Source organism: Sceloporus undulatus, chromosome 2 (assembly GCF_019175285.1).
Source record: "Sceloporus undulatus isolate JIND9_A2432 ecotype Alabama chromosome 2, SceUnd_v1.1, whole genome shotgun sequence".
Classification (NCBI taxonomy): Eukaryota; Metazoa; Chordata; class Lepidosauria; order Squamata; family Phrynosomatidae; genus Sceloporus; species Sceloporus undulatus.
Genome location: NC_056523.1, coordinates 189,686,730 through 189,713,422, shown reverse-complemented (window position 1 = coordinate 189,713,422; position 26,693 = coordinate 189,686,730). Strand labels below are relative to the sequence as shown.

The 26,693-nt window shown below is 43.9% G+C and overlaps 2 protein-coding genes across 3 annotated transcripts in view; one reads left to right on the top strand and one right to left on the bottom strand.

The window, feature by feature from the left end:
* The window catches only part of RIBC1 (RIB43A domain with coiled-coils 1), a 16,692-nt gene extending 14,132 nt beyond the window's left edge, over positions 1-2,560 (bottom strand). Inside the window, exons 1-3 of one of the 2 annotated variants that reach the window (XM_042452422.1) lie at positions 2,109-2,560; positions 1,498-1,628; positions 39-120 (exon numbers count right to left, since the gene is read on the bottom strand). In XM_042452422.1, the coding sequence (XP_042308356.1) occupies positions 39-120; positions 1,498-1,614 (199 nt within the window). In that variant the 5' untranslated portion in view covers positions 1,615-1,628; positions 2,109-2,560. The remainder of the gene's footprint in view (positions 1-38; positions 121-1,497; positions 1,629-2,108) is intronic. The other variant, XM_042452423.1, reaches the window with a different exon arrangement.
* A 137-nt stretch (positions 2,561-2,697) lies between these two features.
* The window catches only part of SMC1A (structural maintenance of chromosomes 1A), a 32,052-nt gene continuing 8,056 nt past the window's right edge, over positions 2,698-26,693 (top strand). Inside the window, exons 1-19 of the mRNA XM_042452406.1 lie at positions 2,698-2,942; positions 5,692-5,880; positions 6,563-6,675; positions 7,724-7,927; positions 9,600-9,838; positions 11,166-11,424; positions 14,260-14,400; positions 15,970-16,052; positions 16,304-16,511; positions 16,646-16,831; positions 17,221-17,400; positions 18,744-18,890; positions 22,113-22,250; positions 23,059-23,175; positions 23,876-23,982; positions 24,108-24,249; positions 24,386-24,531; positions 26,068-26,221; positions 26,309-26,419. Coding sequence (XP_042308340.1) covers positions 2,834-2,942; positions 5,692-5,880; positions 6,563-6,675; positions 7,724-7,927; positions 9,600-9,838; positions 11,166-11,424; positions 14,260-14,400; positions 15,970-16,052; positions 16,304-16,511; positions 16,646-16,831; positions 17,221-17,400; positions 18,744-18,890; positions 22,113-22,250; positions 23,059-23,175; positions 23,876-23,982; positions 24,108-24,249; positions 24,386-24,531; positions 26,068-26,221; positions 26,309-26,419 — 2,973 coding nt within the window. The 5' untranslated portion in view covers positions 2,698-2,833. The remainder of the gene's footprint in view (positions 2,943-5,691; positions 5,881-6,562; positions 6,676-7,723; positions 7,928-9,599; positions 9,839-11,165; positions 11,425-14,259; positions 14,401-15,969; positions 16,053-16,303; positions 16,512-16,645; positions 16,832-17,220; positions 17,401-18,743; positions 18,891-22,112; positions 22,251-23,058; positions 23,176-23,875; positions 23,983-24,107; positions 24,250-24,385; positions 24,532-26,067; positions 26,222-26,308; positions 26,420-26,693) is intronic.

The window sequence follows — 26,693 nt, the reverse complement described above, 5'->3', positions numbered from 1 at the left end:
AGGCAGGTCCAGCAGCAAAGCAGAGCAGAAACACGTACCAAAAGCTTCATCTCGTTGTTTCTCTGCATTCTCTCTGAGTTTTCGTTCTTCCACCTGTCTTTTCAAGCCTTCAACATCCACCTTAAGAAGAGCGTGGGATATCAATAGCAGCACAGGTTAGTAGCAGCACAAACAAACAAAAAACAACCCCAAAATCTTCTGCAAATGTCATGGAGGATTCCTCCCACGTCTCCCAGCTAAAAGCAGAAGATACTGTGATACTTCACAGACTAAATTTGTTATGGCATAAGCTCTTCTATTTCACAACTTTATTTGGTTCAGAATGAAGTGGCAAAGCTGTTGATAGGAACTTGTTAATTTAGAGCAAGTGCCTCTGCTCCTGCGCTGGTTTTGCAAGCTTCCATTTGTTGCTAGGCTCAAACTGAAAGATTGGTTATTACTTATCAAGTAAAAAATGGCACATTTAGGAAAATGGACAGCTTCCTGAAGTGAGAAAGCCCTGCTGCATGCCTTGCTGCCATTGGAAGTCTAATTCGTGAGACTGGAAAGGGCATTTAGCATTTACCCAATTTCCCACTAACACTGGTTTGTTACATTTTCCTTGCTATTTCTTGAATTGTTTTATTCCAACATTTTAAAATGTTATTTTCTTGTTTCTAATGTGATCTGCCTTGATTACTTCTTCTGTGTCAGGAGAGAAAGACAGAAACAAAATTAGCAAACAAAGATTTACCTGTATAAAACCATTAGTCTGTGTGTCTCTGTGTTTGAATGATCTCTGTCAAGTCTATATCTCTGGAACCCATCCCCTGAGGATGTATTCCCAACCCATTCATCCTGTTTTCATTTCAGAGAGCCAGGCCTGCAACCAAAGTCTTCACCATCCTTTTCAGTTATCCCCCCCCCTTTCTGGGCATGGTGCAGAAAGTGGGGACAAGAGAGGACAAAGGACTGTAAACATGGCACCTCCTACCATTAAGCAGGGCCATTCACAATCTGTATCCAAAAATATTCAGCTTTCTGTACCAAGGCAGCAACTTATGTGTTATATAAAAGATATGAATAAACAGCCCACATGCAGAGGCTTGATCAGAGGCTCAATTCAAATGATCCTCCATTTGGAAACAAATTACAGACTTGTTGGTTGCTACCCTGCCTTCTCTCTTTTCTACCAGTTTCCTGTTAGCTTTCTTGCTTAACCCTAACCGTACTTTGACATGATTCCAAATCAGCAAAATGTGTTTAACACTTGTTTTACAAATTAGGATGAGAAACAGTTTTGAAACCATAACACTGGTAAGTTGCCTTTAGCTGCACCTCATTCGTCAAGCTGAGAGGTAAAGGCCAAGTCATCTCCTCCAGAAAAAGATATATTAAGGGGAATCTGCATGTAAGAATAGCTATTTATAGCTGTTTCAGCTCTTCTGGATATTTAGAGACTCCAGTGCCGTTTCCCCCTCATCCTAACATACCGCCCCACAGTCCTACAAGTCTCACCCCCATCTTGCGGAAGCGAGCATTAAAGATGCGGCTCCGTCTTTCCTTCTCTCGATTCCTGCGGGCTTCGATGGCAGCTGCCTCTTTGGCGTCCGCCTGAACGTCCACTTTATACATCTCTGCACCTGTAACTGGAGGAAGGGTTCGGATGTGAGACACAGTGAGAGTCAGAAGTTTCGAACATACATACTCACTTCGTCCCCACTTTGTCGTTTATGGTGGTTCCCAAACTTTGGTCTTCCAGGTGTTTTTGGACTCCAACCCCCAGAAGCCACAGCTAGCTTTGGCCAACAAAAAAGGATTCTGGAACCTAAAGTCCAAAACATCTGGAGGGGGCCAAAATTTGGGAAGCAGTGAGTGGGACTCACTCAGGGAGTCGCTGTTTTGGACTCCAGCTCCCAGAATCCCTGACAGTTGTCCCTTCTGGCTGGGGCTGTTGGGAGTTGGAGTTCAAAAACACACAACAAAATCATCTGGAGAACCAGTTTGGGGACCACTGGGTGTTGTTGAATTATGATTCCCAGCATCCTCCACCAGGTCGGGGATGCTGGGACCTGTAGTCAAAAAAACCCAAGGAGGGACTGAATTTGAACCCAGGACCCAGCGCTCACCTGTCCCTTTGCAGAGCAACGCTTGGTTTCTGGTTGCTATGACAACGGGCCAGGCTGTTTTCCCACCCCTTTGGAAAGAACGCCTGGGTTCCACTCTCAATTTATGCAAATATCTGTAGGCCCTCAGCCTATCAGCATAGCGAGAAGCCCCGAGTAGGCGGGGCTACATCAGGGCTAAGGTTAGCGGCTAGAGAATGGAAAGGGGGAGGAGCCTATCAGCCTAGCGAGAAGCCCGGACGTAGACGTTACAGCAGTTATTCCCAAACATTAGTCCGCCATGTTTTTTTGGGACTTCGACTCCCAGAAGCCTTAGCCAACGTGGCCAACGGTCAGGAACTCTGGGGGCTGAAGTTCAAAACGTCTCCAAGACGAAACTATGCCCTTTAAGGGGATTTTGGATTTAATCTCCCGGAATCCCAGACTATTGGCCAACACGGCTGAGGCTTCTGGGAGCTGAAGTCCAAAATTCTCTTAAAGGGACCACATTGGGAAAGTGGGCGGAGCTTCGTATGCAAAACACGTGGAACAGCGTCGTCCTATCACCGTCCGCTATTCCGGAAGAGGCCCATTCCTTCCTGAGGCCGTGACCTCTCGCGAGGTTTGGAGGCTCCCGCCCTTCTTGCGGGCGAGAGCGGTGGTCTCTGCGCTCTAAAGCGAAGGGGTCCCTTGTTGGGCCCTGTGTCCCCTGCGGGGCCCCGTAGTTTGCAAGCCCTTCCTGCCTCGAAATGGGGTTCCTGAAGCTGATCGAGATCGAGAACTTCAAATCCTACAAAGGCCGGCAAATCATCGGGCCCTTCCAGAGCTTCACCGCCATCATCGGCCCCAATGGATCCGGTAAGACTAGGGAAGGATGAGCCACGCTGCGGGGATAATAACCCCGTTTGAGACGGCTTTAATTGCCCTGGCTCAGTGCTAGGGAATGCTGGGATCTGTAGTTCAGTTCCCAGGATTCCATAGCATTGAGCCAGGGCAGTTAATATGGTCTCAAAGTGGGTTATTTCCGCAGTGTGTGTTTGGACCACTGTGAGCCAGGCTGCATCCACACTGGAGAAGTAATCCACTTTGAGACCACTTTGACTGCCCTGGCTCAGTGCTATGGGATTCTGGGTATTGTAGTTTTGTGAGACATTGAGCCTTCTCTGTCTCTAGCACTGAGCCACAGCAGTTAAAGTGGCCTCAAACTGGATTATTCCTGCAGTGTGTTAGGGCTAGGGGCACAAACACCCCCCCCCCCCGTGAATATGGAAAAACTGCAGATAACAAAGACACCATGTTTTTACCCCTCTAGTGTCCTCCAGTGCAACTCTGTGGCCAGCGTCCGACAGACACTGACTGACCCTAGACCTGCCCTGAAGGAGCTACAAAGGCCTAGAAGAGCATTCTCTCTAGGAATAATCTCTGGGTCTTTCAGTGCAACTTTTAGTTAAAGTTGACCATAGCGTTGCACACTGGAGGACCTAGATATCCCTAGAGAGGACATATTAATCAAAGCCACAAATGTGGAGGGATGAGTGTACATTTTATTAAGACGTTGTTATAGTTGTTCTCAGATAAGATGGTGTGGAGGGATGGCACATACACAGGGCCACATGGAGAGGTGGGAATTGAAATGCTTGTGATTTTTCAATTTTGCAAAGGGGGTCTGGAACGGATCACCCACAAAAATAGGGGCAACTGTACTTGTATTCAAACAAACAAACAGCTTCATTTATATACCGCTTCATACTGAACTAACAGTGTGTAAGCGGTTTACAAAGTGTAAGCTAATTGCTGCCAACAATCTGGGTACTCATTTTAGCAACCTCCTCGGAAGGATGCAAGCCTGAGTCAAGCTTGAGCCCTTTTGCTGGTATTGAACTCGCAACCTTGTGGTTTTGGGTGAGTGGCTGCAGTACAGGCATTTAACCACTGCACCAACCAAAGGTGCAAAACATTTGGTGCTTGCTTTTGAAACCAAGGTTTCTTTGTCAGACAAGATGTTTAACAAGTGTGTAAGGGATGAGGCGGCAGGAAGCTATGATTTTAGAGCACCTTCAAATGGTATGTGCATCAGGACATGCACTGGCATCACTGGGGTTGCAATCACCCCATGTGATAACTCATACCACACCATACTTAGGAATGTTTTTTTGTACTAATGGTACTCATAAATCGTAATTCTCATATGACACTGAACATAATGGCAATAGTTGTGACATAAAGGTAAAGGTATTCCCCTTTGACAAGGTTGTCAAGTTGTGTCCGACCACAGGAGGTGGTGGTCATCTCTGTTTCTAAGCCAAAGAGCCAGTAATGTCAGAGACTACTCTGTGACCATGTGGCCAGCGTGATTTCACAGAACGCTGTTTACCTTCCCACTGAAGTGGTACCTATTTATCTATTTGCATTTGCATGCTTTCAAAAGGCTAGGTTGGCAGAAGCCAGGGCTAGTGATGGGGATATACCCCATCATGCAGCACTCGGGCTTCAAACTGCCAACCTGCCAGTCTTGCAATCAACAGAGTCAGTGTCTTAACCACTTGAGCCACTGCATCCCTTGTGACAGAAACAGCTAGCAAAATTAAAATTATACCTTTAAATTACAATACCTTGCACACAGCCTGGATGTATTTACACATACACATAGTTTCATGTGGTCAAAGAGCTACTGGGCAGCAGCAGTAGTGGGGTAGGGGACACTGGCAGCAGATCTCTCAAGTGACAACCAGGGTGCAGGGACATAGCTAGGATTTTAGGAAGGGGGGGTCCAGACTAAGTGCCACCATTATAATGGGGCTTGGGTGTGGCGGCGCAGCAGCACACACCATTCATTTTTCTAATGGAAGGGGGGGTCCGGACCCCAAGAATCCCCCCCTTGGCTACATCCCTGGGGGGTGGCTCCATATTTAATGGTTAATGTTAACAGTTAACGTTTCTTAGTACTGCACACAAGGCGGCAATGGTAAACCCTCTTGAATGCCTTTACCATGAAATCCCCACAGTGAGAAAATCCAAAATGAAACAAAGAATAGTGCTAATGGCGCATCATTGCACTACTATATTTAGGGCCAAATGTTGCTTCTAAGGGGCATTTTAATAAGCATTTGTCAATATTTAGGATATTTTGCTCAGAAAAGTAACAAAATAATACAAAAGTTGTAAGTAGTGCAAAAATGACACAGGCTAATTGTTTTTATCCTTGTAATGAGTAACACAAATGAGCTACATTTAAAACAATGTAACACTTAATGCAGTGAAGGACTTTTCAAAGTAACTTTGTAAGTTCTGAGACTAAGAGAAGGTACAGAGAAAACCGTATAATATTGAAACACAATACAGTAAATTGTAATATTAAACACAATTGGATTCACAGTATTTAAAATCACAGCAAGAAGGTAAGTATGCAAAGGGATCTTGTAGCACCTTTGACACTAACTGTGTCAAAGAAGTTGTAGCATAAGCTACACCTCTCAAAGGTGCTACAAGATCCCTTTCCAGACTAGCAAGAAGGTAATAACCGCACTTACTCGTTCAAAAGGTAGTTGCTGGCTAAAGTGGCAGAGAGACATACAGCATCTGCTCTTTCTTTGCTGTCTCCAACCAGGCAAATCAAACCTCATGGATGCTATCAGCTTTGTGCTTGGTGAGAAAACCAGTAATTTGAGAGTGAAGACCTTACGGGACTTGATCCATGGAGCGCCTGTGGGAAAGCCAGCTGCCAACCGGGCATTTGTCAGCATGGTCTATTCTGAAGAGAATGCTGAAGATCGCACCTTTGCAAGGGTCATTGTGGGTGAGTTTTGTGGATAAATTGGGGAAATCTTAGCAGATTATATGCTTGGGATTCAATCTTTAAAACCACTAAACTTGTCGCCTCATCTCCATACCCACAAGGTTTTGCATTCCTATGGGCATTCTCACACACAGACTGCTATATAGGTCTGTCCCTGGGCTTTCCACTGCAACAAAAAACCTATATAGCAGTTTGTGTGTGAGAATATCCATAGGAATGCAAACCTTTGTGGATGTGGAAATGAGGTGACAAATTCAATTTACTGATAATGATTGAAGGACAAGGCAAGGATGTTGCCTAAAGCCAAAGTTAGCAGATAATCATATGAATGGGTATTGTGATGTAGTGTGGGACTAACCTTCTGCTTAATGAATATCATCAAAACTACTGAACTTGTCACCCCATCTCCACACCCACAACGTTTTGTGGGTGGACCTTGGACAAGTCACATTTTTTCACGGTTTCAGAGAGAGAACCTTTCCCCTCCGAAACAAATTCTGCCAAGAAAAACAAGATAGGTTCTTGTTAGAGTCATCCTACGTCAGAAGTGACAACAACAATTTTCTTCTCAAAATGTTTTTTCCTGTGACCACCTGCACAGTAAAAACGAGAGGGTGAAGGTAGCAACTCCCTTCTTGAGTTTCTTGTTTGACTGAGGATAATTAAAACATTTATCTTCTAGGAAGCTCATCAGAGTACAAAATAAATAACAAAGTGGTACAGCTGAGTGAATACAGTGAGGAGCTGGAGAAACTGGGCATTCTCATCAAAGCTAGGAATTTCCTAGTCTTCCAAGTAAGTGAGTCTTTCAGATTTTTGCCTCTACGAAAGTATACTGTACATGTCCCTTAGGTAGAGAAAAGTGACATGCCATCAGATGTTTTGGTACTTCCCTAGCCTGAACCTGGACACACAGCCCAAGCGTGTATGAATCTTCTTGTAATACAAGGGTTAGAAACATGCCATTCAGATGTTGTTGGTTTGTACCTCCTTCCAGTCTTACTCAGTGGTGAGGCATGCTGGGAGTTGCAGTCCAACAGCATGTGGAGAGTTACACATTTCCCGTATCAGTTTCAATACTTCTGATAAGCCTTCAAAGCTGTTGTGTTGTATGGATATAGATTCTGCTGTGGACAATGGGGATGGAGGGCATGGACAGGATTCCTGACCAAACAAGCCTATTGGTCACACCGGTTGCCAACTTTTATTTTAACAAATGCTTTCTTGCCTGTTAGTGAGCCTGAAAGATGTGATGCTAGTGTTCTTGTAGTAAGTACTGAAATATGAATTCAAACTCATGTTGACTCGTCTGCTGAGCCTGAGGCTCTGAGGGTGCATATACACTGTAGAAATAATGCAATTTGATGCCACCTTGAGTGCTATAGCTCCATGGTATGGAATCCTGGGCTTTATAATTTTACAGGTTCTCTAGACTTCTCAGCCAATGGGTTCTGTTGCCTCACAAAACTACAAATCCCAGAATTCTGTCGGATGGAGCCATGGCAGTTAAAGTGGTGTCAAACTGCATTATTTCTACAATGTAGATCAGTCGTTCTCAAACAGATCAGGCAGGAGTTTTGGAGTGTCATGAAAGGGCTGCAAGTTGATCATAACTGACATAATTATTTTTAATTGAGGATGCTTGGGAGCAGGAAAGGTTCTTGTGGGATTTTCATTCTCATATTCCAAAATAATTTGGCTGGGTTTGGGTGATGCACAACCTGAGCTAGCTGAGTGGGTAGCAAGTGGGCTGCCATTTGCTCAAGGAGCAAAATATCTTGGGCTAGTCCTGGAGGATTGTACCTTAAAGGTGGTCTGATTTAATCCTCTTTCACTGTCTCAGGGTGCAGTGGAATCGATTGCTATGAAGAACCCCAAGGAGCGCACAGCACTCTTTGAGGAAATCAGTCGCTCGGGGGAGCTGGCTCAGGATTATGACAAGCGGAAGAAGGAGATGGTGAAGGCTGAGGAGGACACTCAGTTCAATTACCATCGTAAGAAGAACATTGCAGCTGAGCGAAAAGAGGCCAAACAAGAGAAAGAAGAGGTAAAAACAGAAAACTGCAATTGGCTGTGATAGCCTATGGGTTCCCAGTTTCATCTCCTCAATCATAGGCTAAAAGGGGCAATGTTTGTTTATCCATAGAGTGCTCTGTTTGGTAGAAGCAGCCTCTCAGCCAATCTATTGCTGTCATTGGTGCTTTAGGTATATCTTCCATAGCTTACAGCATCAACAAACTAATGTTGAGCTTCTGGGATCTCCCCCCTCCTTATACTCAAGTTGAGGTGTGGAATTTCTTTTGGGGAGATTGTTCTTGTTATCTCTGCCTGTTTGCTGGTTGTTGCAAAGGGGGTGGGGTGAAGCAGGAAACATCTGTTGTATCTCTGTACCCAGAATGACTGGAACTGGGTTGGCTAAGGTAAGGCACTCACAAATGATGGTCTGCAACTCCTGCCAGCCCTTGTCAGCATAGCCAAAAGTGAGGAGTGGCAGGTGGGACAGTCTAGCAACCAGTGTTGCCAACAAGATATTCCCTGGAATGTTTTACCAAAATCCCAAATCCCTGAAATTCCCCAATATTTACCAGAATATTCTGTCAAAATCCCTGGAAAGAAATTAATTAAATTCCCTGGATTCCAGTGAATTCCTCAGAAATTGCCAACGCTGCTAGCAACAAAATGAAGTTTTCCCTGTTTGTATTCACTTCCTTAACCTGATTGCATCCCATTTTAATCATTTTTTAAAATAGAAGTATCTTAATTCCTTTTTTTCTCCTGATACATATATTTTAAAAAAGTTAAATCAGCCTTTTTCGTGAGCCCACAAAAATTACAGTGTGGTGTAGTGGTTTGAGTGCCAGACTACGACTCTGGAGACCAAGGTTCTATTCCCTGCTTGAGCTTAAAAACCCACTGAGTGACCTTGGGTAAATCACAATCTCTCAGCCTCAGAGGATGGCAATGGCAAATTCCTCTGAAGAAACTTGCCAAGAAAACCCCATGATAGGTTTGCTTTACAATGACTTGCAGATGCACAGCAAGAGTTGTGAGCTGCAGGTTGCACACAATTTCCCCCCAAGTAATCTACATATCCATGATGGCCAGGAAGGGTGCAAAGTCTTCTCTTGTGTTGGTAATATGGTGAAACAGGCTGCCAGGCCTGTAAGCTTTTTTTGTGGGTCAGATTATCCCTGAAAACAGATTTTTTTCATAGTGGCAAAGGACAGTGCATTTAAGGGTTTCATTGTAGAGCTGACATAGGACTTTACATGGTGTCTTAGAGCATTAGTTCATGGCATTTTTCTTAAGTTTGCCCAATACAGTACTTGTCTATTTTGGTTGACATTGAGATCCACCTTTCCTCTTTCAACTGCAAACTTGCCAGAATTGCAAAGTCTGGAAATAGCTTTTCCCATTTAGGTTCTTGCTGATCAGATGTGTGCATTTTGTGCTTTTTAAAAGCCACCAAAATTGGTAGAATGTTGTTTAGGAGTCATGCACTTGAAAACAAAATTGCTTTGCTGGGTCACATCTCATGCAGAATGTTCAGTACCCCTGTAGCATCCTGCAACTAAAGAAAGGTTGGGCTGGACATAAGGGAAACCACTTATAGAGGTTTGGGTCTCTGATTTGAGTTTGCACATAGTTCTTGGAATAGGAAGCTCTTTAGTTCTGAGCTCCCTAACACCACATTCTCCTTTTCCTTCCTTGGTGGCCAGGCGGATCGGTACCAGCGCCTGAAGGATGAGGTTGTGCGAGCCCAAGTGCAGTTGCAGCTCTTCAAGCTGTACCACAATGAAGCTGAAATTGAAAAGCTGAACAAGGAGCTGGGTTCCAAGAACAAAGAGATTGATAAAGACAAGAAGCGCATGGACAAGGTGGAGGATGAGCTCAAGGACAGGAAGAAGGAACTGGGCAAAGTGATGAGGGAGCAGCAGCAAATTGAGAAGGAGATCAAGTAAGGAATTTGGTAATCTTTGATATGATGTGACAGTAGAATCAGATTTCACATTTGTGGAATCTACTTTCTTAAAAGCTGGAGTTCTTGCTTCTACATAGAACCAATCTTAGAGGCATAGCAAGCCACCCTGATTTTGGGTGATTCACATGTACAGGATGTGACTTAATTTACAAGTTATGAGTATGAACAATAGACATGTCCCAGGCAGCATTTTAATAGTTGAACTTTAACTCACCCATTTTCTTAAACATTAGTCCAAAACGCACTGCAGAAATAATCCTGTTTCAGATCGCTTTAACTGCTCTGGCTCAGTGCTTGGGAATCTTGCGAAATGTAGTTATCATGACACCAGAGCTCTCTAACAGAGAAGGCTAAATGTTTCACAAAACTACAGTTCCCAAAATTCCCCAGCATTGAGCCAGGGCAGTTAAAATGGTCTCAAACTGGATTATTTCTGCAGTGTATTTTGGATCAAAGGGCCTTTTAATTAAAGGCAACCTTAGGGAAACCTATGCTTGATGCTGTCCATGATGGAAATGTAAAACACCAACAGCTGGATATTATGCAGAACAAATGACTCAAGAAAGTGAATCAAAGCACAGGTCAAATCTCACATGCATTGGAAGTCTGGTGAAAAGATATGCATGAGAGAAGAGGGGTTTTTTTTTTTATGGTGGTGCTTGCTCATGTGAAACGTAATATATGCTTTTAGCTTGAGCCCTTCTCCCAGACTCCTCTGCAGCAAGCTTGTTGGTAGCTGCCTTCCTCTGACACTAACCTACACATCTGTGGCTTGTGTGTGAATACCAGCCAGTGGTGTAGATGAGATCATCTCTGTGTGTCAGTGGTATGCTGACTGGATGAGAAAGGCCATGTGGCCAGCCTCCCCTCTCCATCACAAAGTTGTAGTACTCACTGAGGTAGCACAGACATGTGGGATATTATTACAGGCAAGCGGCTTAGGTGCATTGAGTGAATGTATATGGAACCTTTTGAAAACCACTGTTACAGGTTATCTTTGTGTTGCAGAGCAGGTGAACTCATATTCCAAAGTGGGAGGCCTGGGAGATCATGAGCAGTCCATAAAAGCAGCAGAGGTGGGGAGTGAGTGGCCTTTTTGGATGTTGCTGAACTACAGCTCCTATTAGCCCAAGCCAGCAGAGCCAGTGGTGACATATAATGGAAACTGCAGTCTATACCATCCTGATAGCTTCACATTCTTTTTTCTTGCTTTATACTACAGCATATTTGGGAGCAGGCACAATTCTTTGATACTCACAAAAATTCGGCACAGAATAAGGGGATTTTTTTTTTCACATGGCAGGGAAAAAGATTCTGAGTTGAACCAAAAACGTCCCCAGTACATCAAGGCCAAGGAAAATACATCCCACAAGATCAAAAAGCTGGAAGCAGCCAAGAAGTCCCTGCAGAATGCCCAGAAACAGTACAAGAAGCGCAAGGGTGACATGGATGAGCTGGAGAAAGAGATGCTGTCTGTGGAGAAAGCCCGGCAGGAGTTTGAGGAGCGCATGGAAGAGGAGAGCCAGAGCCAAGGAAGAGATCTCACTCTGGAGGAGAATCAGGTGCAGTCAAGACATCGGGTTCACCGTGGGTGGGATGGTGTCTTGCCATCTGTGGTACTGTAGAAGCCAGAAGTCAGTGTAGCCAAAGGGTAGGCAACACATAAGGTGCATGCATCTCATCCCATCACTGCTGCCTTTGCTGCTTCATAGCAAATTCACTAGCACGGTAGGGTGAAGTGTGGCCAAAGGCTGGAACAGTGCCAGAGGTTGCCTACCTCGACCTAGCCAAGCATGTGACTCTCCAACATCTCCCAGCCATCATACCTGAAAGTCCTTTAAGTTATTTATTTCCCTATTTCTATCACTTACAATTTATCCTTCTCTATTAAGAGATTCTCAGACCATTTTAGGGTCAAAAAATGCAAAACAGGTTCATAAACTAGAATAATTTTAAGAGCAGCAAACTGATTAGATAAATGGACTTAAGAAAGTCATAAGATAATAAAGAAATAAAAGTGTTTTCAGACATTACCTGATAGTGAGTGAGGGGGCCATTCCATAATCTGGGTACTACCACCAAAAAAGGTTCTGCATCTACCACATACCTGTAAGTAATGGTGATAAAGAAGGGTCTTGGAGATAGAACAAAGTTTCCACCTAATTTTATATATGAGTAGCCAGTTTGGTGCAGTGGTTTGAGCACTGGACTCTGGAGGCCAGAGTTTGAATCCCCACTTGGCCAGGGAACCCTGCTGTGTGAAATTGGCAAGTCACACTCTCTCAGCTTCAGGGGAAGGCAATGGCAAACTGCCTCTGAAGAAACTTGCCAAGAAAATCCTGTGATAGGATTTTTCTTAGGGTTTCCATAAGTCAGAAACAATTTGAAGGCCCAACAACAAAGGCATACTTACTGTTGGGATAGCAAAGACTGAATTTCTTGTTTTTGAGCCTTATAGACCTTTCACTCCTGAGCACTGAGGATATTTTATGGTTGTGTTTGTTTTAACTATATTGCAGTTTTATGCAAGAATTCTGGTTTTATAAACCTCAGGGACAGAAGCAATGTTGGCAGCAAATCACCTAGCAAACAGGGTGTGGGATGCTGCAGTGAAACAGACTCCATTTCAGAAACTGCATGGAAGGCCACCAAACTTAAAAAGTTTGAAAGTGTGGGGCCAGCATGCAACTGTGAATGTTCCTGAAGGGTTCAGGAGGTTTGGTGAGCCAAAGTGGCAAAGGGTGATGTTTGTGGGGTACTCGGGGAATAAGTACTGGTTTCTTTTGGGCAAAGGGAAGATCCTGTTGACAAGGAATGCCAGGTTTGAATGGCATTCAGGTTGGGACAGACTCCATGCCAACCAGGAGGTGTTCCTAAGGTTGGGCCAGCTGAAGACCAGTGCTGGGAATGGAGGGGTACAGAGTCAGGCATCTCCACCTGATGGAAAACCAAGTATATCAGGAGAACAAATGACACAAACATTCACGACAGTTCCTACTGCAAAGTTTGAGGTGACACCCAGGGTGGATTCTCAGGTCCAGACAAGCTCAGAGAGTGAGGATGAGAGGGGCAGGACCAAGGTGTTTGTGTCCAGGAGAACTCACAGGGTGAGAAAGTCACCAAAGAGGTTTGTGGTGCAGGGGCTAGGGCATGCACAACAGAAACTCAGACAGAGACACTGGCATGCACAGAGGCACTTGCACAGTGAACTGGGGCAGTGGAACAAGTTGAGGCACAGGTGCAGGAGACTAGGGCATAGGGACTTGGACTGAGGCCCTGGCATGCTCTGAGGCACCAGCACAGGAAACTGCACAGGTGAAGCATGATGAGGCTGAGGTGCAGGGTGAATTTAGAGTGCCCATGCTTTCACAGAAGGGGAAGTTTTTTGTGCTAAAGCAAGCACAGGTCTCTTCTGGAGCAGTGATAGGGAAGGCACATAGCACATGAGGTGTTCGGAAGAAGGACAAAGGTGTAGGTGGTGCAGTGGGATAGCTGGTTAGCTACAAGAGTTTTTACATGCACACTTACATACACACCTCTATGCATTTGGAGGGGATTGTCAGAGTGTCAAGGGTTAAAACACAGCACACAGGGAAGTGCTTGATGTGTGTGTGTTTGACCATGAGCATTCAGCAGAAGGACAAGGTTGATTAGCACAGCTGATGCTCATTGGCTCAAGGACACTTTGGTGTCCAAGTGCACATAGCCATGGGAGATGAAACAATGTGTCTGGATTACACAGGGGACACATGTCATGGTTACACACCTGAACTCACTGGGTTTGGGAGACCACATGCTCTGGAGTCTATATAAACCCAGGGGTTTCAAGTGATAGCTTGTGGGTTTGTAGTAGGAGTTGGTTTGGTATGGTTTGGAGTTTTGGAGATCTGTATTTGTATATAGCACTGTGAATAAAAAGCACTTCGGGAGACTTGGCTTCTATGGTGGTTTATCAGAAGAAATCTGGCATTGGTTTGCTGTGTGTCCCGGGAGGTTCCTGCATTGCTTCAGTTCCTGGAACACATCCAGCTGCTGTTATCTCAACTGCCTTTGGAACCACGCTTCTGCTTCTAAAATTGCTAGCTCTGCTCAAAGGTCTGATTTAACCACTAGGGCTCGTTTGAGTTACTGACAATGGTTGTTGGACCCCAGCAGTTGTGCTGACAGTTACTGTGTGTGTGTGTGTGTTAAAATCAATACAAATAAATATTAAAAGCAGTATGGCCCAGCTTAATTTTCAGTGCATTTGGTCCCCTGAAGTAGTACTTCTGTCTCACATGCAACCTCCTCTCTGAGGCATGGAATCCTAGGCAGGTAGCCCCCTGTAGATCTGGTGAAGCCAGAGGTTCATTTACTCTCTCTACCCCTCTTCCCCTCCCCCCCAATTTATCCAACAGGTCAAGAAATACCACCGGCTGAAGGAGGAGGCTAGCAAGAGGGCAGCTACCCTAGCCCAGGAGCTGGAGAAATTCAACCGTGACCAGAAAGCGGATCAGGACCGGTTAGATCTGGAGGAAAGGAAGAAAGTTGAAACTGAGGTGGATGTTTCTCCATATCTCTGCTAAGTGATTTGCCCTCTCTAAAATTTGAGATTCTGAGGAATCTGAATTCTGTACCACATTTCATGCTGTCCTCTTCCTTTTTACCCTTCCCACCCCAAATGAATTGCTGTATATCTCCTCTCTTTTGGCCTCAGGGAGTTGTACTAAATCTTCCCCTTCTAACAAATTGTGTGTTTCTTCAGTCATCTCAGAGCCTCCTTATCCCCATGTTTTTATGTTAAAATATGTGGGGAGCCATAAAAGTAGCATGCATATACACACAACAAACACACACTCCTATTACAGTGGACCCTTCCTTTACGCGGGGAATCTGTTCTGACCTCACTCCACGTAAGTGAAAAAGCGCTTATGGTTGCACCTCATTGAAAATAATGGGGCATGGACGCACACCATGAGTGTGCACACCATTACCCCCACCCCGCAGGTAGGCTGGAAGCCACGTATGGCATGCCTGCATACGGTGCAGACACATTGTATATAGTGAGGGCAAATAATAAATACCAACTTGAGAATATAATAGAACCAAAAAATAGGCCACTGGCTTTAAGGTCTGTATTGTCAGAACTGCCGAGAAATCAAAAATCTGTAGAAGCCTGGCAAAAAGTAGCAGAGTTTGGTGTTTGGTTTCATGAACACTGCATTTTTAAGGAGAAGCCAGCCTCACTAAAGAAACCTTGCTATAGAGAGAGGGAAAGGAAAAGCTTAACTTTTGAGGAAAGGCAGCTGAGAGGAGTTGGGATGCACAAGAAAGGGGTGCACTGGAGATCCATAAAGAAGAGATCCAGCCATGATTCACTGTGTCTTTTGAAGGAAGTATGAGAAAAACTGGTTTTAGTTGCAAAAGCATCCGCTTAAGAATCTTCTGAATTTTTTCTAGTTAACATGGCAGAGCATAATCCTAGCAATATTATAGAACAGGGGAAGGCAGTGTGGTGCTCTCCAGATGGTCTTCCATGACTTCAGCAAGGAGTGCCAGTGGTTAGGGATTATGGGAGTTGTAGTTCAAAACATCTGGAGAATATGTGGTTGTCACTCCTTGCTGTAGAGCATTCACTAGCAGGGTCTGAATTAAAAGAGACGTTTGAAGGGTAGAATTTCCTGCATCTGTGAAGCAAGTGAGATCTAGAGATCTAATATTTCTCCATACCAAAGGCCTGCTTTCAAGCCTAAATTGCAATACAGAATCCACTTTTTTTTTGGGGGGGGAATCTTTTATAAGAGGTTTGTCTGTTTATATAACCACAGTAAGCTGTTTCCTAGCTCATCCTGCTTTTCTTCTCTTTGCTTTCCACCAGCCTTTTACCAAATTTCTCCAGCACTTTCATGCTTCTTATGTGACTCAAAATAAGTAAAAGGTGTTACTAAGTATCTGAATCCCAACAGATTAAATAGTCTTCTTGGTTCCTAGCCTGTTGTCCTAATGTTGTCTTCAATTACAGTTCTCACCAGATGAAAAAAAAAAAGCCTTGTGTTCAATGCTGGCCAAATTAGGCCATTTCTTTGAACTCTGTTCCTTTTTGTATCATACTTATTCTGTCTTTGTAGGCTAAGATCAAGCAAAAATTGCGTGAGATTGAGGAGAACCAGAAGCGCATTGAGAAGCTAGAGGAGTACATTGCCACCAGCAAGTAAGGGCCAGAAGAGCTTCCATCCTCTTCCTATTATTGTGGGATGAGATGGGGAAGGTGGAAATACAGAGAATGGATAAAGGCTAAGGACTCTGGGCTTGATGTTGGGGATGCTCAAAAGGGTTCACCCATGAAGCTATCCTGGTGACTCCTCCATAGGATAGTGCAGCTTGAACACTCAAGGACAGAGGTCCCAGGGAACTTGGAGTGAGGCTCTGTGCTATCTCCCCATTACCATCTTTCTTCTATAGGCAGTCCTTGGAAGAGCAAAAGAAGCTGGAGGGGGAGCTGACAGAAGAGGTAGAACTGGCAAAGCGCCGGATTGATGAGATCAACAAGGAGCTGAACCAGGTGATGGAGCAACTGGGGGATGCCCGCATTGATCGCCAGGAGAACAGCCGGCAGCAGCGCAAGGCCGAGATCATGGAGAGCATCAAGCGCCTGTACCCCGGCTCTGTGGTATGTGGCCGTTCCAAATGAACCCATGGTCAATAATGCACCTGGGGTGGTCATATTGGTATGTGTGTAGCAGAGTGATGAAGGTGTATTGGATTGGCTCTCTTTGTCTTATTCTTTTCCTTTGTTTCCGACAGTATGGGCGTCTAATTGACCTCTGCCAGCCCACCCAGAAGAAGTATCAGATAGCTGTCACCAAGGTGTTGGGCAAGAACATGGACGCCATCATTGTTGACTCAGAGAAGACTGGCCGGGATTGTATCCAGTACATCAAGGAGCAGCGAGGGGAGCCTGAGACTTTCCTGCCCCTTGACTACCTTGAGGTGAGGGATTCTAGGTTCAGCAGGGGATTTTAATGGCTCCTGAACCTGTGGCAGTTCCCTTCCATTTTGAAAAGAATAATTATTGTACTTGTTATAGTCTTAAAAGGTAATTTGTTGATGTTACTCCTTAAAAATAAAAAAATGCTTTAAATTTGATAAAAAATCTCACATTTTGTCCTCCTCTAAAGCGACAAGTAAAAAATACAACATATGAGATAGCAGAGAGTAACATTGATTGGGGTTGTTGTTGTTGTTGTTATAGTTATATTCCAAAGTAACTTTGTTACCACACAAAAAGACCTGTATGCTGATAACCTTGTTACATGTAACAACTTAACTTGTGAGACCTTTTTGTCACAGCCTGACATTATTTTTGTCGTCTTTCCCAGGTGAAGCCCACAGATGAAAAGCTCAGGGAGCTCAAGGGAGCCAAGTTGGTGATTGATGTGATCCGCTACGAACCTCCTCACATCAAGAAGGCCCTGCAGTATGCTTGTGGGAATGCCCTTGTGTGTGACAATGTAGAGGATGCCCGTCGCATTGCCTTTGGGGGCCACCAGCGTCACAAGGTGAGAAGAGTCTTACCTTGCATCTCTACAAAACTTTCTGCTGTCCTGTGAATAGAAAAAAGTCCTCTTACATACAATCCCACAAATTCAGTAGCAAAGAAATGTAAATTTTATGTCCTGTATAAATGTGTACAAATGAAGAAAATGTGTTGATGTTTACTTTGCATGACGTGTTGGGTTGAAGGAAGAACAAACAGTTAATCAAAGACTCTTAAGTCTTGCTAATTGCAATCTTATTCTGGCCCTTCTTTTGGGTTTCTGAATTGGAGAAGAGCAAATTTGACTATCACAGTTTTACACAGTTTCTCATTTTATGTCACATTCTATTTCCACATCAATTTATAATTCCCCCCCCCCCCCCCAATGTCTACAAGGCAATTAGTTTGCATTTGCGTGAGCATGTATGTGCAGTTTTGCCCAATATGCATGTTTCGGCAAGTCAGTATCGCCCCATGTAATGCCTTTTTGTACTTTAGTGAAAATAACAATTTTCCCTATCGTATCTGTTTTTGTATAGAACTTTTGATTTTAAAACTGCATTTCAAAATTCAGTATAGTGTGCATGTCAAAGTATAACTGCATTTTGGGAAATTCACTGGTTCAGGAAGAGTGGGTTAGGTTAAGCTTCTGTTAGCTTTAAATTACATTGAAGTGTAAATTGAACAAACTTCTTCCTGCTACTAGTGGAAGTTTAAACTTTTGCCCATACCAGTTTTTGCAGCTGGAAATTTCTCCTAAAAATAATATTTTAGAAATAGTGTGAGATGTTCATTCAGTTCCTAATTCTGTATTTGCACAGACTTGTAAAATACCCTCTGCTGGTCTTTTGTCTAGCCCAGTGCTTCACATATTTTGGACTTCATTTCCCAAAAGCCCTAGCCACCTTGGCCAACAGTCAAGAATTATGAGAGATGAAGTCCAAAACGTCTGGAGTACCTAAATTTGGGACCCACTGCTCTAGTCCAAGGCTGGGAGTCTTTTGGCCTTCCAGATGTTTTGGACCACAATTTTCACAGTTGCCTCACTGACTATGCAAACCAAGATGGGAACCGTACAGTCCTCCAAATAAGGTTGGGCTACACTTCCGAGCAGCCTTTGCACAGCTGCAAATGCTACCAGTTGCAGTTCATCAACATTTGGAGGGCCACACATGATTCCCATCCCTGGTATGGATCAAAACAGCTGGTGATCCATAGTCCAAAGAAGGCTGCTTGCTTCTTGCCGATGTGTTGTTCATAGCTGTTGCTAACTGCTGTCACAGCTGACAGTCAAGGCTTGACTCTTTCTTCTTTGATGTAATATTCCTTTAATTCTCTCTGTCCCCCCCCCTTTCCCTAATGTAGACTGTTGCCCTGGATGGAACCCTTTTCCAGAAGTCAGGGGTAATCTCAGGAGGTGCCAGTGACCTGAAAGCAAAGGCCAGGCGCTGGGATGAAAAGGCCGTGGACAAGCTGAAAGAGAAGAAAGAGAGGCTGACAGAGGAGCTAAAGGTCAGAACTGCTGTTTAATCTTACAGTAAGGCCTGCTCTCACTTCTGCTGCACCTGTAGATTACATGGAGATGAGGAAAAGCTGTCTGGTAATACCTGCAGACCCACTGAGGAGTCTCATTTTAGAAAGTGGCTTATTGCTCTTTGTGGTGTTGAGAGAGCATAAAGATGTGCAGCAGCAAAGGGAGGGCACTTAGGTGGAAGAAACTCATGGCCAAACATTCCTTGAAGAGTAGAAGTATGCATAGCTGCCTTTGAAGAGTGTTTGGAAACTTCAGCTGGTCCAAGACTTTTAGCTAGAGCAGATTACAGAGACCACTGGCTGGCAGTTTCAGAGTGCTGGTTATCTGCTCAAGTCCAGGCTATTTGACAGACTATATCTCCCTGGATGAGCTGGCCTGGGCGTTCAAATCATCAGGAGAGACCCTTCTTGGTGATTGTCCTTTTTATTTAGGCAGCCTTTTAAAACAAAGTTTTCAAGTAGGAACTAGTAGGTGCTGCACTATTTTAATCATAATGGTTTTAAGAGCTTTTATCTTTTTTAATTGCATATTTTTAATGCATGATGTATTTTAACACTGTGATAGTTGAAATCTGTTTTAATGCTCATGTTTTGTATGTTTTCAATTGTGGTGTTCTTTGAAATTGTGAGCAGCATTGAGTCCCAATTTTGGAGAAAAAATGGGCCATATATAAATATTATAATTGAGAAATTTTGTCTCTAGCCTTATCTAAATTACTTCAACCCGAGATTAGAACTGTACAAAATGAAAGGAGTAAAGTGAAAAATAAACAAGATCCTCCCCCCCCCCCCAGGCAGGGGCAGTATGCCTCATTTCCTCAGCAGATGGAGCCATGTTAGCTGTTGGAGTGAAGGAACTGTGTTGAACACAAACATTCCATAGTATTTTCCATCAGATGTCCCTTCTGCAACTCCTTTCACTTTTGTATCCCAGGGGTGAAACACATGGACAGAAAAATGCGGCTTCCAGCTGCTTTAGAGGCATGACAATTACATAACACACACCTCCAAAACATCTGCAAGCTATGATGAGGCCACACTCCAGTCATTTATATTGGAGCAAAAAGAAGCTGAGATAATCCAGCTCCTGGAAGTGCTGGTTAGCTCCAGCAAGCACAACCCACCTTTGGAGCTGGCCATGTGGTCAAGAGGGTTTGGACCTGCTTCTGGACAGAGCAGATTCGGGCTGCTCTTTTGTGCCTATCTACTTCAGCCCCTAGTCTTCCTCAGTCTTTTGTCTACAATATCATTAAATACAAAAGTCAGAATCTTTCATGCCACAGCATTTCTGATTTCTGTTTGTGCTTGTGAAAGCTGGACAGTAGAGGGAGCTGACAGGAGGAGAATCAACTCATTTGGAATGTGCTGAAAAAGAGTTCTGTGGGGACCATAGATTGCCCAAAAAATAATAAATGGGTCTCAGAGCAAATCAAACTAGAACTTTCCTTAGAAGCCAAAATGATTAAACTGGGACTGTTGCGCCTTGGACACATCATGAGATGACATGACTCACTGGAAAAAAATGATAATGCTCAGTAAAGCAGAAGGTAATAGGAAAGAGAGGGTCCGTAAGACAGTTGGTTTAACTCAGTCAAGAAAGCCACGGCCCTGAGTTCACATAGTAGCTTTCCAGAAGTCAAATAACAAGAACTTCATCGACCTTTATGAATATGAGAGCTCTACATTTCTCACTCAAACAGGGTAATCTGTCACCAGAAGAGTGAGATGGTTAAAAGCAAAATGTTCTTTAAGTGCTCTAATGTTCAAACTTGGGAAAGGTAACAAATAATAGAAGGAACGATAGAAAGTGGTGGTTTACACAGCATGCCATCTTCCCTTGTGTGCTGAACAGGGATAGAGTGGTAATTCTCATAAGGTTTTAACAAGGAAAAAATGCAGTCGGTGTGAGCATGTCAGTAAGGCTACTGCCATATCAGATTGTAGGCAGGGACTGGAGCAGCAAAATGTATCTCTATTTTGAAAATGTGGTTCTTTCATATAGGAAATTAGTTTGCCTACAAGAACGTTAGCGTAGACTCTTTCTCCACATTCAGAGAGACCCTTGAGGGTTTTCTTTTTCGAATTAGACATCTCTGGTTGCAATGCTAAAACATGCTTAACTGGTGGGAAAAGTTCATTGGGCATTGCAGTAAGTAAATGTGCTTAAGACTACATGGTGCATGGGTTACAGTTTAAAGCAGCAGTGGCGAAGTATCTTGTCCTCTATCGTCCCTTGTCAGCTCTCACCATTGATGCTGCTGGCTTGTGATGATGAGAATTACAATTCAGCAGCAATTGGTAGGTCATCATAGGTTGTCCACCCAGATCTAGGGAGTGAATGTTTTCACCGCAGTGGGCATGATTTCCCTGAAGAGTGACCTGTTCCAGAGTTTTCCTCAAGAAGATACTCCAATGGCACCTTAATTACACAATGGGTATTTCAGCTTTTTCGGGTTCTCCCTAATAATGGAAAGAACAGCAAATTGGCTCAGCAACCATATTTTGCACTATCTGACCTATATTTAGTTAAGATTGGCATTATGCTGTCATATTTATTTACAGAAACATATTTCCCCAATGAAGAGTGATTGATAGATGGGAAGAAAAATTGCATGGATGCGCACTTTCACAGCGAGCATATTTCCAGATGTATCCCTTGTGAGAGTTGCTCATCAAAATCATTGGAGCTGTCAAATTTCAGAAGAGTAGGTGTTCTTCATCTCCTGTGGCCAAGCTGAAAAACAGCCCTGTGATACTGTGAATGGAAACACACTTGTTGTGTCCTGAGCCTTCAGATCAATGATAGAAAAAAAACCTTGAAACTAAGGAGGGGAAACTTTTGACCCTCCAGATGCTTTGGTCTACAAGTCAGTTCCATCCAGCCTGGACAATAAATAGCAAAGGATTGTGTAGTCCAAAACACCTGGAGAGACCAGGGTTCCCTCACCCTGTTTTAAGATGTCACAAGGGTCTGTCGGTTTTGCCTGAAAGTGAACAGTTTTAATGCTGAAGTGGTTTTTGAGGATCAGGTTCAGTGCCTTTACGGTCATTCAGCCCTCTAAGAAGGTTAGTATCCATTTTTTATTAAATGTATTCCTGTCATCAGGCTATTTACCCTTATAGTTGGCTGCAGCACACAAGCAAGTTCATCTTATTCAGATATCTTTCTCCTCTCCACTCTTCTGAATTTCCCTCTTCCAGGAGCAAATGAAGGCCAAGAGAAAGGAGGCAGAGTTGCGCCAAGTCCAGTCCCAAGCTCATGGCTTGCAGATGCGGCTGAAATATTCCCAGAGTGACTTGGAGCAAACCAAGACCCGCCATCTGGCTCTCAATCTCCAGGTATAGTGGCTTGCTGGGGCTAGATGGTCTTCAAGCCACCAGATTGCACAGCAGATTTGAAAAATTACGTGAGAAATGCTTTGGGCTAAAATAGTAGCACCTCCCAAGCAGTGGATAATGGAGAAGATGCAGCAAAAGTTGCTTGAGGGAGTTCGTCTGTCTTCAGTTTTGAGCCTTGAGCAAAACTAAAATCCACTTGGCTCCGCATAGATCCCCTGGTTAAAACACTTGGAACTCTTGTGTGAAAGAATCTCTATTACCTGAATTTGCATTCTGTGACTAGCTTTTTACTACAGGGGTCCATGAGAGCCTGCTACAAGGGTACTCTCAGGTAAACAACTTGGTTTATTAAAGGATGAACGTCTTTCAAAAGAAGAATTGTTAGTCTTTCATGGCAAAACTGGTTTGGTTTTTGTGTTGGACTGGGATTTGAGAGATGCAGGTTCAAGTTCCCATTGAGCTGCAGAATTCACTCAGTGATTCTGGATCAGTTGTTCCTTTAGCCTGACCTACCTCACATAGTGGTTGTGAGATGAAAATATCAAGGAGGAGACTGTGTATGCTGCTCATTAGTGGAAAGGTTAGACATAAATATAACCAATAAAAACAACAAAACAACAAGTCTATTTTGGCATGCAGGTGAACTCTAGGTTACCCTCATCCCACTTCAAATGCAACCTCTGAAGTTCCAGTCCTTCCATTTTCAAAATGGGTTGAAGTTTAACATCCTTTATCATTTAGAGGAGGAGAAAGGGAACAGGATCTCTGACACTGATCCTTCTACTCTGTTCCTGATCTTTCCCAACAGGAAAAATCCAAGCTAGAAAGTGAACTGGCTAATTTTGGACCCCGCATCAATGATATCAAGCGCATCATCCAGGGGAGGGAGCGTGAGATGAAGGAGCTCAAGGAGAAGATGAACCAGGTACGGTGGGTCCAGGCCAAGGGCAGCTGGCCTGAAGTAGAATGGAGAGAGTGGGAAAAGCTATAAGGATAGAAAACTGGGTGGGAAGCTGGTTTTCTAGGAGAGCTACAGTGCTGGAAGAGGTTGAGAAGAGAAGGCAGAAGGCAGTGGTTTTGAACTTGCACTCTAGGGCTCTCAGTGTGATGGTAACAAGAATAGCAATAGCAGCTCCTGGATTTTTCAAAAGCTTTCTTCAGGCAGTTGCCTGTATTTATTTAAGCAGCAGTTTAGTAATAGTGGATATGCATACTTAAAAGACATGCTGCCATTATTAATCACACCCTTCTGGGCAATGCACAGACTGAGGGGTATATTAGGTCCATTCCAGAGTGTATTGTTGGCCAACATGAGGAGGGACCTTTCTTCCCTGGCAGAACACATACTTTTCATACCGGACATTCCAGGTTCAGTTCCTGATGTCTTCAACCAAGAAGCAAGTGATGTGAAATCCTTGAGGTCCTACAGAGCACTGGCAGTCAGAGTTTATAATACTAGAATAGATTAAAAATTCATCTCATCTGGTATAAGGCTTGGACTATAATGGACGATTTGTCTGTGTGTCCAGCCTAGGGTATGCTTCATAATCTTCTGCATTGCTTAATGAATGGCATAGCACTGTGAACATCTCTGTCTTAATGTATCCTTTCCCTTATCCTTCTAGGTAGAAGATGAGGTCTTTGAGGAGTTCTGTAGGGAGATTGGAGTAAGAAACATCAGGGAGTTTGAAGAGGAGAAGGTGAAACGCCAGAATGAGATTGCCAAGAAAAGGTATTGGTCTTATTTCTTTCTCTTTTCCAGCCCACTTTGAATCAGCCAATCTCAAGGGTTCTGAAGATGCATGGGGTGGAAGATATTTATACAAAGTACTCAGCTTTTCTTCCATCCCTCTGTAGGCTGGAGTTTGAGAACCAGAAGACCCGCTTGGGCATCCAGTTGGATTATGAGAAGAACCAACTCAAGGAAGATCAAGACAAAGTGCACATGTGGGAGCAGACAGTCAAAAAGGATGAAGCGGAGATAGAGAAGCTCAAGAAGGTGCATTATGGGCCATGACAGGGTGGGGTAGCCTTGGGTTCAGTGGGGCAGGAAGCCTATGGTTTGGAGGTGAGAAAGAAGCACTGGAGCTTGTTGTAGATGAAACAATGTGTCTTCTCATCTCTTCCTTGCTTAGGAGGAACAGCGGCACATGAAGATAATTGATGAGACTATGGCACAGCTACAGGACCTGAAGAACCAGCATTTAGCCAAGAAATCTGAGGTGAATGACAAGAACCACGAGATGGAAGAGATCCGCAAAAAGCTTGGTGGAGCCAACAAGTGAGTCTTGGATTCCTTGGACCCCCTGTGGGATTCTTGTGCTCCCTAAATCCCAGCCTGTCCTCTCAATAGTTGTTGGGCAAATTGTGTTTTGATTCATACCCTTCCATTTCGTCTACTGATGACGTAAGACGGGAGTGTGAATATCCTGTAATGTAAAATAGGCCAGAGCAGATCTCTATACTGGCTCAGGCCAAACACATCAAAAATTATAAGGTGCTCTTGTGATCTGTATTCTGTCTCTGTAGTCCAGTGCGTGGAAGGTGTTCTTCCTGTGAACAAAGAGATTCCATTTAATTACCATGAATAAATCTGTTTGACTTTTTTTCTTCAAGCCTGGGAATCCACATATTTAGGGCTTGATTTGACACTCTACTTTTGTGCTTGCCACTAATTCTTGCCAGCCTGATTCTTTGATCGTTCCCATGGAAGCAGGAGGGTGATTTCTTGTACTTTGACATATGAGGACCCCTTCCCTTCCTATTTTTCTGCAGCTTGTGGAAAATCTGTGATTAGGGGATCTTTGGGGTAAACATGTTCTTACCAGAGGAAAAGGGATGGTTGTCATTGACAACAAGAGGTCTGGATCCATTAGTCCTCTAAGATAGAGTATCACTTCTTGCAATTAAGTTTATATTTTGAGTACCCAGTTTGTGAACAAAGTGTCTTATTTTTCTGTCAGACACTGCTGCCACTAGTCAGTTCCTTGATCCTTCAGTTCTAGGATGATATTAAAGGAAAAGAGCCTTCTCGCTCTTCACTCTTTCCATACTGTTTGTTTTAATTAGCCTCTTATGGTGTACAGCCCTTATAATCTCCCACTCACCTAAAAAAAATTCCCAGTATCCTTATCTCACACTGCCATACAAATGTGTTCTGGAGTGCTTTTCCATTGTGAATTAATGATGGGAACCTGGGGCAAATCTGCTTATGGCCCTCACTATTTCTTGGTGAATGAAATAATTGCTGATTAAACTACAGCCCATGAGAAACACTTGTAACTGAGTTAAGAATAAGGGTGTTGCAACACATGGAGGTGAGTGTGGGTATACAGACTGAAGAGCCGACCTATAGGTCCACTCACAGGATTGCTCTGCCTCCAATTTGCTTGGTCCATACCTGAATGAGATTGCATTCCAGAGTCCTTTATGCTAAGGATGGGGAACATGTGGCCCTACAGATAATCTCAGATTCCATCATGGTGATGATAAAAGAAATTGTGATCCAGCTACATCTGAAGGGCCACTTTTCCCCACCCCTGTTTACATCTTTACAAGGGTCTCTGTGGTATGATGGTCTTTGTGGTTGCCAGTCTTTGTGGTGGCAAAGTTATATTTGTGAAGGTGACAAGAGACAGAACCTTTTAAGACATTCGCCTAAAACCACCAAACTTTGGTGCTACCTGTGCTGACAGCAGATGGATGGTTCATGTAGCTAGTGATTCCAACAACATGGCACCATTCTTTACAGCCTTTCAAGATGTTTTCTGCCTATGTCATCTTTCTCACATTGTGCCTCTTTGTCCTCTGCCTGCAGGGAGATGACACACTTGCAGAAGGAAGTGACGGCCATTGAGACCAAGCTGGAACAGAAGCGCAGTGACCGCCACAACTTGCTGCAAGCCTGCAAGATGCAGGACATCAAGCTGCCCCTCTCCAAAGGCACCATGGATGATATCAGCCAGGAGGAGGTGAGGAGAGAATCTACTCCCCAGCAGATGATAGATGTCAGGCCAGAAAGAAAGAGTAAAATGGTTTTCTTTTTGGCTTGGATGCAGGGTGGCTCCCAAGGGGAGGAGACAGCCAGCAGCTCACAGAGGACCTCCAACATGTACGCCCGAGAAGCTCTCATTGAGATTGACTATAGTGATCTCTCTGAGGACATGAAGGTAAGATCCCTATTGGGTCTGTGGGAGAACTGAGAAAGTGGGGGTTGTAAAATGCTACCTTTTTTCCCCTTCTTAGTAAGAAGCCCTCCAAACTTAATGATTCAAGTGTGTGGGGTCTATGCTTGTGCAGTGCCATCTTTGGTATCTTTCTAGAACAGACTAGTTTAATGTGAATCCCACCCTCAGTGTACATGCATAGGGTGTGTTTCACTGGCATCGCCTCAGCTGATTTTTGTCTGCCACATGAGAACAATGTTGGGGATTTAGTCTTAAG